Below are 12098 nucleotides of genomic sequence, written 5' to 3'. Positions count from 1 at the left end.
TTTCTTCCTCCGTCTCGGTTTTTTTTTTTAGAGCCACCGTTGAAAGAGTCGTTCGTGCACCCGTTGTTAGTGGGCCTATTATTCTGCCATGATTAGTTAGGTTCGACTCCTATACTCCTGTCGAAGCAATTACAATTTTCCGTAGGCGTTGTGGCACACACCCAGGGATTTATTTCAGCCCAGTCTGCCTGGCTGGGAATCTCAGAATATATTTTCACACCCAGCACACCACATTCCATATACTGTACGTACCTGTCGATTGGGCTGTGGCTACCAGTCGCGTAATGTACTTTACTTCAGTCTACCAGTAACCCATAAAATCGTCAGTGAGAAATTAAGCCCTGCAAATACTTACAATACAGTGTAGACTATTTTTAGAACATTTACTGAGAGTTTCTGGATAACATGGATACAAGCCAACAAGAAAAACTGTTGAAAGACTGTCCTGCAGTCATATGTAGTTCAAGCATATATATTAATAAATAACCGGCTCCGTGGCTCAAGGGACTACCTTTAATGGCTGAGCGCTCATAATTTGACACAATTTGTTGGTGTCAGACTAATTGTGTGTTTACCTGTTCTTCAGAAGCACTCTCTTTAACAGATATCCCATTAAAACGAGTCAATCATTCATCGAAATATTTCACCAGCAGCTCCATGAAGTGATCTATTACATGCAGTATCAACCTGTTGTTTTAGCTTTGTGGGAGGGTGGGTGGACAACTATTTGCACAATGGGGGGGGGGGGGAAGTACCCAGTGGGCCACATTGACAGCATCAGTGTAAAGTTATCTCTTTCTTTGAGCAAATTGACGGTGAACATTTTAACTGCACTTGTTGGATTGGCGTATATTTTTTTGTTAAACAAACAACAAAATAATCCCACATCAATATTTGCCCATCAGTGCACACATACAGCACCGCCACCAAGCTTCTGTGTTCAAGCCTTTGGGCAAACAAACGGAGGGGAGAGGTTCGTTTCATAAACCACCCGTTGCGTTTTCATAGACCCACAGTCGGGTTACACAAGGTGCGACCGGCAGAGAAAAAAAAGCCGGCTCCATGCTCTCCATTTAGTCACCTCTAGCCCTTAGAGTAGACAGAACAAGCGGTAAGATGTTAAAACTAGAACCTCATCCTGTAGAGCTGAATCGGAATACAAAGGGTTAATGGATTTTTGGGGAGTGCCAGACAGCACTGTAATGCCTTCAATCGGAGCTTTACATGGATAACAGTTGCATTTAGGAACACAGCTGGAAGCTACGGAAGGGAAAAGTGGTTTCACTCTTTCACCTGTCACTCATTGATTGGCACGGGTAATGTGAAAAACTGCTGCCCATAACCCCCCCCCCCCCCCCCCAGATGGCAGATCCCTGCTCCACTCCTCCGTTAAATCCCTGCTAGCCCCGCGCCAGCTGCGAGCTCCTCAAGATGAACTGCCATTGAACTGTAGATCATGTTGAAGTGTAAACCAAATGCGTGTCATCTATCTCAGTTTCGAACACAAGCAATCACATGTTAGCATAAGTAACAGAAGACAGAGCAGCAGCAGGAAAAAAAAACACACATTGACGCGAGCTCCACTTGCCAAAGAATAGATTCCTGTTTGCCTTGGTGTGTCTCGCTCGGTGTGTCTCTGTGTTGTCTCTCTCCGCCTGTGTGTCTGTCTATGTTGTCTCCGTGTCTGTGTTGTGTCTCTCTTAAATTTAGCAATCGTTGGAAGAACGTAATCAACCAGGTGGGGTGTTGACTGTTGTGTTAGCCGACTCTCTGCGTTGTATTGCATTATATTTCTAAGTTTACGAGATTTGTTTTATCATTAATTCTTACCTGATGATGGTTGCTTGTGTTGCAATCGAAACGACGCATTCTATTATTATTTCATTTTATTTTCTACGTGACTTTACCGAAAGGACCAAAGAGTAATTGCCAAAGACTGTTTGCTATGAGGTAGATGTTCTTGATTTTTCACTGCAGTGCTCTCCGATTTTGTGTGCAAAAACTGAAATGTGCAGCCTGTATTTCTCTGCGTGGACTGCGTCATATTTTCACTAAGTAATATAAAATAAAATACATTTCCTGTTAAAAATCACTATTTAAACGTCTTATTGGACATGTACTTTAGGGTTTTTATTTTTTAAACAAGGGCAAACAAGTTGTCTGTTAGCCTTGGGAAGGTGAGGAAAGATTCCCAAAAGCGAAGGTTTAAATTTTTAATGTTCTATTAAACACACTGGCTAAAGGTGCATTGTGCGCATGGTTGCCAGTAAAAGTTGAATCAGATACTATAGACCAGCATAGACGCATTACAAATTTATAGGTTGAAATGCAAAATTGCTCTTACTTGCAGCAATAGTTCATGACCTCTTTGTGTTAACGCGGTGGGCTGCGTGATATAAACTTGAAAGACTTATGTTTCTTAAATGTTTTACAAAACACTTCCACAAGATGCGAGTAAGAGCATATTTTGTTTTACACCCACATGATGCTAAGCGGACCATCCAACACTACACTTTCATTCATGCAAATTGCATCTCACAACAGCTGAGGAATTGCAGACGAGCTGGAAGGCAGCCAGGTGGTGGGCTAGCGTCAACGATTTCCCAAGCTCTGTAGTCCTCTATATACTAAGATGTATTTCGGGCCAATTAATGTGTTCATACATATGAGTGGAAACCCCGGGCTCCCGGAGAAAATCCATGTGTGTGAGGGGGCAACACTGTATCTCTTATAGAATGGACAGATGATATTAGTATGCACCTTTCTACACCTACTTCTCCTGGCGAGCCAGGTTATGGCATCTCATCGACATCCATGGAAAGGGAGTTTAGGAACGTTGTGCAATCCACCAACCATCGCCTCCACAGCACGGGATTACAGGCGTGCGTCACCACTACCCAGCAATACATTGGATTGCTCAAATAACTTCTAAAAAAAGGCCGTTGCAGAATAGGTATATCAAAGGGAATTCATTATATCTCCTGTGTTCTCTGAAGCCATTTTTATTTGTCATTGTGTTTTTGTAAGTAAATAAACATTGTGCTTTTGTAAATTATTGGCAGAATCCTTTTTGTAAATCTATTTACAAATTTCATATCAAATTCCATGCTCAAAAAGAGTATTTCAAATTGACTTTTTAAACAAAACAATATATGTTTGCAATCACACAACAGCAGATGTGAATTTTGTCAATAGTTAAGAGTGAGAAATATCCCCGTGTCCTGGCCCCATCTAATGAGAGAAAGCTTTATACTTGTCAGATGAAGCTTGTCATCGCCCTTTGATGAGCGATACAGAATATTCTGGGAGTGAAAGGCCTCTGGTGAGTTATGCGCAGAAAAAAACTCGGACGGCCCCTCCAAAAATAAACCAGTGATGCAGTACGATAGAACGTAATTTTGGCACAGGCAGCAGACTTCACGTTTCCTTAAATTTTACGAGCAAGGAATACAATTTATGACAGCATGTGTGTGTACGAACCATACGGCGCATGGCCTAAAGATATGGCGCAAAACAAGTGATATTACAACGCGGTTCTCATTGGAATTGACCACGTCAATGAATGGGTGGGAAAACAGATAAATAAACTCAACCATTTTTTTCTCAACTCCTTTATCCCGTTTCCGGCAAACATCATGGAAGCGACTGGTGGGAAATAACACAAGCAAATAGGAAGGATTTAATCCCGGACCAATTATAAGATCACACTCATCATCTTCCCTATCCTCCAAGGAATCACTCATCTCACTCTACTTCCAGAAACCGTCCCAGCCTACTGCTCCTCTCTCATTGCGCATCTCCTCCCTTCCGTCCGCTGTCCGCTCCAGCCACCAAAGCTGGCAATCGAAGCCACCAGACAATCTTCACGTGGGTCCCAGAGTTTGCAACTCCCTCACCCTCCGTTTAGCACGGTGCGAAAGATGTTCAACATACATACATGCTTACTCCTAAAGTGTCGGACCTAATGCCTTCCTGTTTTCCTCCGCCTATGAATGACTGCCTCAATCACATAAATATGCTGTTTATGAGCAGCGGCTTGGGATGCGGTTGTATTTAGACGCCGCTATCTAAAATGCAAACTGTAGTTTACGGTGTAATAATGTTGTATTTTGTAAGTCATGGGCTGCTCCTTCTCTGGGTAATAAAGGTGCAACGCTAAAATAAATGGCTCACGCCACTGCTGGACAAAGGGACTCCGCTAGTAGGCATTTGGTCTGCTCCTCCACACTGGCTAGACGTCCTGAAAGAGGTGGTAGTACCCGTACTAATGTACACACGCGACCCGCCGAACAAACTAATCTTGGTGCACCCATACATATGCTGGGTGGACAGAGGCGGATGGATTTAAGAAACTTGGACATTGCTCCAACTTGCCGCGCTGGGGAATAGAACCGGCGACCTCTGAGTTTCTGCTGCTTTGCGTTATAATTAAATGGCTGTTAATGGTACTCGGCACAGTGCGCATAGAACATTGTTCAATTAATTTGTACAAATTAAGTATAACACCTCCGGCCACCTAGCAAAGCTGCATCAGCTGCCTTGCGCGTCACACTGGCCATCGGTAATGACCGACCTTTATAGCACTGGAAACGGATTACCGCTCTTAATTCACTCTACTGGGTCGCACCTGCACACGTGTCCTGGATTTGCGAGTCTCAGAGTTGATAACGTGTTCTACTTCAAATTAAACCCGCTGCGCTTCGATCTCCGCCCGTGCATGATTTAAGGGTTGGCTGGTGAATAGTAATGAGTCTATTTGTCCCATCTGCGAGTCGAGGCTCGGTGTGGTTTCTTGAACTGGTTGAAGCAGATTCCACCCCCCGGATCGATTTATCGAAATTTGTGGCTAAAAAAAAACAACAGTTCCTTGTAGAATAACAAAAACACAAATAGCAGGCACCGTTGAACATATTGGAAGTAATGCTGACTCGCGCTAGAAGGTATGAAAGCGTCAATAATATGCCATGTGTTAAGTTTTATAAGTGGTCAACGTTAGCTCGTGTCGATGGATCAAGGAGCTATGAGAACTGTTTTAACAACACGAGAAAGAGGAGCGGATGGGCAGTGGTTGACTCACTGCGCTATAAACCATGTCTCCTGGGTTGGATTCCAGGCCACGGCTAACACCAGCAGCGAATGATAGACTAATTTGTCGCGACATGGGGCCACTCTTCGCCATCCCACACTGAACAGGCGCTGGTCACACAAACTCGGTGACAGCTACGCCGTGGAAAGGCTTTCATCAAGCGGTGGATTGACGAAGGGCTGTAAACAATTTCCATTTTAACAACGCGAACATTCACTGGGCTGCACTGCGTGGTCACGCACATCAAGATTAGGTGAACTGCTGACGCGGCTGTTTATGAGATCGATTTGAAAGTTGTGCAAACGCAAGCAATTGCTCACTTCGTAAAAGTTCAGATGAGACCGCGAGGCTACACGCACAGGCAGAGCAATTAATGGCACAGTGTAATACATTATTGCACGCTTAATTGCATTCTGTAATTTGATAGCAGAAAACTCACGACAAAATGGTTATACTTAGATGGCGCTTTAGGAGGGGGTAACAGACACCGGGGTATAGCATGCACCATACTGTCGTTGCAGTTGTCACGCCTTCTTATATTTTCTCATCACTGATGGCCACGATAATAAGTGACTTGACATTCGCATAGGTTTTGCAGAGCTCGAGATGCCAACTGCACGGCTTAGCACACTCGACCATGTTTTTGGTAAACACGCGTTGCGGCTAATAGCGATTCGCTTTCAGTAAGCCAAAATAAATTTTGATTTAAAGCTTTCGTGACTGCAGGGATTAATATTCTTGGTTCTTTCGGTAAAGTCACGTAGAAGGGAAACAATAAAATTATTAAAAATATGAAACAATAAAATTATCACGACGTTTCGACTGCAACACAAGCAATCATCATCAGGTGTGAAAATTTGAAAATGTTCTTGCTGTGGTTTTCACACCTGATGATGATTGCTTGTGTTGCAGTCGAAACGTCGTGATAATGTTATTGTTTTATATTTTTATTATTTTATTGTTTCCCTTCTACGTGACTTTACCGAAAGAACCAAGAATATACACCAAAGTTACTACAACACTCTAATGCAGTCCGTGGAGTAGTGCGTTTGAGGCGCATCAAACGCTCGGTGCCCACGCGTATCGCATCTTCTATGAACACGCGAGTGTCCCGGTGGCGGCGAGTGGCCGGGACGTTCCTTGTGCAAGACGAAACTTGCGGCGCAATGCATCGCGCCGCCTGTCCGCCCCAATGATGCGTTACGAGCCCACTTCAAAGTGACTTAACAGCATCGTGTGGGGCTAAGCAAGGTCAGGCGACGTATATCATTTGAAACTGAATAGAAATGTATTTTAACTGGGGCAATTAAAGGTACAAGAAGCCAGCGAATTGATCGTAATGGCAATTTGAACAATCGGATGCAACTGAAAGTATCTAACGCAAAGTTATTGAGCTAAAGGGAAGGAAGGCCATGATCGCCGACGTATTTGAGAGAGAGCATGGCACATAGAGAGAGATTATTTTAGCTGGGACACTCACGAATCCCGTTGTAACTTTCGTGCACTCGAGACGCACACACACACACCCGCGTAAATTCACCAAGCGCGTCAGATGTATCTGCCGCACAGGATCTGTGTGCGACGTAGGGCGACAACGAATTAAACAAGCGATCGAGATCACAAAATAGCAGCCACACGTTGACATACCCGTGTAGCCCTTGGCGGAAAGAGGTGCCAGGAAGACAGCGACCACTAATAAAGGAATCAGCCCCATGTCTCGTCGTCGCAGGGTGCCCCTAACGCGTGTGAAGGGACGCCCGACTCTGCTTTGCCCGCTCCGACTCGGCGCAGAGCCGCCTCCGCTGTCGACTCCGAGCCGCTCCACAGAGGGTGCGTAATACTATAGTGGGTAGAGAGATAGCAGGGAGGTGGAGCTCAGCCGTGGACGGGAGAGCAGCCGTGAGGGGAGCGGTCCGCGCTGCCGCCGGCCAAAGTGAGAGTGGCGCTGCTACGTGCGGGTCCCGGTGAGATTCCCGCGGCTCCAGTGTGCGCCCAGTCGCTCTTTACACCCCTCCTCCTCCTCAGCTCCCCTCCCCTTCCCCCACAGCCACCCGTCCTGACAATCCCTCCCCCCTCTGCTTCAACACCAACCCGTAATCTTAACCTAACTCCTCCTCACCACCACCCTCCCTCTCCCCAACACCCAATCGAGACCACCTTTCCTTTCTTTCGCGTAAAGCACCCAGTAAATAAACAGTGTCGCGGTCGTAAAGCACAGCAGTAGTAGCTCTCCCTTATTGCTTAATATTATTATTTCTCGTGGGATTTTTAGATTTACAGAGGAAGCGGGGGATGATGTTTCCTCGTGTTTGTGTAAGGCGGCGCACAAAGACGCGAGCGCTCCGGTGCACGCGAAGGTAGAGTGACTCCGCAACGTGGTGCACGCGCGTGTGCACGTCCATAACGCAGCGCGTAGCGCGGGCGCGCTCTCAGCACCCGTGACGGTTCGCGGTCTGCGTGCGTCGTTACACGTGGACCCCCGATTGGAGCGGTGCAAGGCGCAGCGTTAGTAATTGCAAAACGCCGGCTGTGTTCATCGACTGCAGGAGCGCCAAACACGCGGCGAACATTTATCTTTTGCCGAGGTGGACGAAAATCGATATTTTTTGTAAACGCTGCAGCAGACGCGGATTTAATGGAGAACACAATATTCCGCGTAGCCGAGAGGCTCCCCGTATGACCGTCAACGTGCGAAACAGCCTGGCCGACACACGTGCGCGGAGAGTGGCGCGCAAAGTGATACGCGAGAAAATTACGAACGGTCCGGTTGCCTCGTGTCGTGCCCAGAATTGATTATTTGCGGACGAAAAAGAGGGAAGCGAACGATGAGTCCATTGCGCCCAAAGTGGACGAAAACCACGGTGGACAACCAGAGGTCCAAGTGCTTTATGTGGTGCTCTTATGAGCGCCGTAATACACAGACAATGACAGGCGTACGAATAGTAAAAAAAAGCCTGTCGCGCTGCTGTGTGACACGGATGTGCCTGTCGTCGAAGTTCACTAGATTTTCGTAGCACGGGACAAACGCGTTCAACAACACAGCAGCACTGCGCTGCTGTGCTGCGTCCAGATTCCAGGCGGCGGCGCAAAGGAGTGCGTATTCAGCACCACGGACAGCGGCAGTTATAACGATGCACGGCAACAGCTCCCGTAGCGAGCTTCTGGGACAATAAAAATAGAAAATCCATTATGCAGATTCCAATTCTGTGCAATGCTCTTACATACATCATTGGCTGCATTTCAACAGGAGCTGTCAGAGGCTGAACTCCGGAAAATATGGGGGGGTGTGGGGAGACCCGGAAAATATATCCATGAAATATGAAGCCATGCATTAATACCTGCCTAAAACCTAATCCTGAATATAAGCGAAGACAATGATAATGATGATGTCAATATAATAACAATAACGATTTTCCTGTTTCTGATCCTGCTGATAATGACGATTATTAAAATTGTGCAGAAGATGTAACGTTCGCAGGAAAGCCTCACTGAATCATACCACTTGTTTTAAGAGGGTTTTTTTTTCATGTGGGTAGATATCGGAGTATTCAAAGAAAATGCACACTTAGAGGGGATAATAATCAAACGTCTGCAAACATATATTCAAGCATCCACTTGCTGTACTGTATTCTCGCAGACCGTTATAACAAACTACAATTTGGATTGATATGGCATATAAATGCGACCGCATCTCAAGATGCTGTACGAAAACAGTGGGCATGCATTTGAAGCTAATCTATCATAGGCACGATTAATCAGACCAGAAACTATTAAATTCGTTTTGCGGAATATCCTGCTGACACCAGAATTTCACAAAAGCGTGAAAACAAATTCCAGACTAATCAAGCCCTAAGTGTCTCCACACTCAAATAGTGGTTGTGGCGGCACTCATTGTCATTTGGGGTTCTGAACCAGTGTTGGAAATTCCACATCCATGATGTTGGGCCAGTAAGGTATTTGTACGATTTTGTACAATAATATCATCATCAGTCATAATCAATCAACCGCTGGATGAAGGCCTCCCAGAGCCGTCGCCACCTCTCATGATCCCGTGATGACACAACCCACCTAGCGCCCACAAACGAGCTGATTTCATCACTCCAGCTCCACGGCGAACGGACGCTGCTTTGACCCCAACTGCTTCGTTTTTCTCCTCAACGGGTCATCATCCCTTCCAGCGATGTGTTCTGCGAAAGCTCATTTTTCTCAACGGTCGATATAACATCTGTAACACGTATGTTTGTGGTGTGTCCTCTTTGCCATATGTTCCTGTTTTTGTCGCAGTGTAATTCTACACATGGTTCTCTCCATGCTCCTTACACGCGTTTGACATTTTATTATACCTTCTTCATCAGTGTCCTGGATTCTGAGCTAAATGTCAAAACAGGTTATAAGCACTGATTAATAACGTTATGCTTTAGATACAGTAAATTGTCACTGCGCATTATCAAGTTTCCTTTAAATTACCTTACCTATAACTCTGAAGGTCAGCTGCTCTATCTTATATCCGGAAAAAAATGCAGTTTAATAAGTGCAAAGCGGTAGTCATACTTGTTTGATCCGTATTGCATAACGTTTACAATATACCAAGGCCGTAGTAATTATAATATATATTGGGGAGGATGCATCCCCCCCATATTTAAATACGCTCAAAATGCCCCCCCCCCCAATATATATTGCTATAAAATAGATTTCTGTTCATATGAGTGTGGTTATGGTTGTATTTTATTAATGCCTAATCTCAAACATTACATACAATGAAACAAGAAAAGGTTGAAAAGAAAAAAACAGAGCAATGTAATACAATACACTATTAGACATTATTGTGTAAAAAATAAATAAAAAGTCCATCCTATGTGTTAGTGAATTTTTGAATATCTTAGGCAGGAAATGGCAGTAAATGAGTTTTCAAATTTAGATTTTTTTTCTGGGGGGGAGGGACCCCCAGACCCCCTGGAAGATTTGGTCCCCCCCAATGTTGACTCCTTGGCTACGACCTTGCAATATACCATAGGTATGAAAGCAACACTTCTATTAACTGTCTCTTGAAATGTACCTCTGTAACACCTGTTACATTCCGCGGGGATTTCGATTAAGAGTGTGCGACAGCTGAACTCATTCAATTAAAACGATAACTATAACAGATCGTCAACTAAAATCTTATTTACAACTCAAACCATGCGGCTTGTTTTCTAAGCTTAGAAAATCAATCACGTCACCGCGGGTGTTCTCTTTTTTCCAGCAACCAACAGCTCCATTACTCCTTCTGGTGCCATCCTGCCTAAGAGGCACACCCGCTGTAGCTGTCGTGTGTGTCCGGACACCCCCAACATTTTTTTAGACACAGCTTAGAGACGCCCCCAACATTTAAGACATGTTGATTTTTTGAGTCCGTGTTTTTATTTATTCAACAAGTTAACTGACATTAATGCTGATTATCCTGATGACAGACCCCTTAAAATACACACGAGCACACAAACAGTAGGCTCAAAAGGCAGTAGTTGCGTAGATATAACAGCAATAGTACAGTATAACTTTTCTAATCCGTGGCCAAGTGGGAGCGAACTTCGCTGATCCTATGTGTAATATAACCAATAACCACCAGGAACCATTCGCCAGGAGGGACACCCCCGACTTCCAAAGTGTGGCTGCGCCTTGCTCCTGCCCCATGACTTCTTACTCGTCTGGATGGCTTGATGTGGCGGCGAGTGAATAGTTTGATTTATCTAAAGGTCACGCGGTGTGATGCGGCCCCATCTCAGCACTAATTGGGAGCTAATAGCCGGTCTTCCGTTCAGCCGGTGAAGGCAACATAGGGCGAAAGAAAAGGAGGGCGGCGCGTTGGTGACGGGAGGAGACAGGAGACGATTGTGATGAATTGATGGATCCCGCGACGCGCCCACCCAACATCCAAAGCCGTGTGACATTTTGGCAGAATAGAAATAGAGGCAATTTTTTGTATCAGTGGAGCACCCACCCCTATCACCAGAAAATGGCCTCCTCCATCTATCCATCCATCCTGTGACGCTTCAATGCAGCGTCAGGATTTATAACATGTTTCTAAACTTTAACGGCTAAATGCGTATTCCGGGCATGCTCGGAATATTATACCGATAAATAAAGATGAACAAATGCATTAAAAGACACATCCAAGTTAGAGACATCGTATTCAATTTTAAACAAAGTGGGTGGCTAGGGCCCAGGCACTTTGCAAGCGGGTTCGTGAACCTGTGTAAACCCTTTAGTGGCACGCCCTCACATGAGTGGGTATGCTCCAGGTATGCCGGTTTCCTCTCCCATGAAAACGACTCGTTGAAGAGGGTCTGATTAATGTCGAGGTGTTTCACACGTTTGTAGAATCACCGCGTTATCAGGTGAAGTGGTGGAGGTGGGGGCGCCCAGAACTGGTTCAGACGTTACTTGCCACTGATGTTAGCCGTGGCCGAGATTCAAACTTTTGTCGCCATGTTCGCGGCGCAGTGCTGCATTGACTCATGTTAATACCATGTGAGGCTGTACCGGAACACGCCTTCCCATGCATACGTGTGTGTGCGTGTGTCTTTGTCTTTACTCGCACGCAGCACTTGCCCCAAAAGTCTGTTGAGGGATGTGACCTAATTCACTAATTTCTCTATTGTGATAACTTTTTTGTTGTTGTTTGTGCCTTTTGTTTTGGTGCCATTTATTTATTTTTAATGTTGCTTGCGAGTAGGGTTTTCACTTGCTACGCAGTAGCTGTATATCGGATTTGGTGCTTACATATAATTAATCAACATCCTTATGGGATGCATTTAGCATGAATTAAGCAATATAGCATTTAAGTATTATTATAAGTATATACGAGATGTTTATCTTGTCTTTGCCTTTTGGGGGCCGGTAGAGTAGCGGTTAGCATGCTGCACTTCTAACCCGGTCAACACAATGACGATTATCTGAACCAGTTCTAGGCCTACCTTAGGTCGACTCAGCCTCAAATGAATACCTGGTGCAATGTGTAAACATCGCCACTCCG

The 12098-nt window shown here is 45.1% G+C and overlaps 1 protein-coding gene across 1 annotated transcript in view; it reads right to left on the bottom strand.

Annotated features, from left to right (window-relative positions):
- LOC116941020 (contactin-associated protein-like 5) overlaps nt 1–7105 on the bottom strand; it is a 153044-nt gene extending 145939 nt beyond the window's left edge. Inside the window, exon 1 of the mRNA XM_032951569.2 lies at nt 6734–7105. Within this exon, the coding sequence (XP_032807460.2) occupies nt 6734–6800 (67 nt within the window). The 5' untranslated portion in view covers nt 6801–7105. The remainder of the gene's footprint in view (nt 1–6733) is intronic.
- Between the last annotated feature and the right edge of the window lie 4993 nt (nt 7106–12098).

The sequence above is a fragment of the Petromyzon marinus genome, chromosome 10 (genome assembly GCF_048934315.1).
Source record: "Petromyzon marinus isolate PM22_M1 ecotype Great Lakes invasive population chromosome 10, UKy_Petmar_22M1.pri1.0, whole genome shotgun sequence".
Classification (NCBI taxonomy): Eukaryota; Metazoa; Chordata; class Hyperoartia; order Petromyzontiformes; family Petromyzontidae; genus Petromyzon; species Petromyzon marinus.
This window is presented reverse-complemented; position numbering and strand designations above follow the sequence as displayed.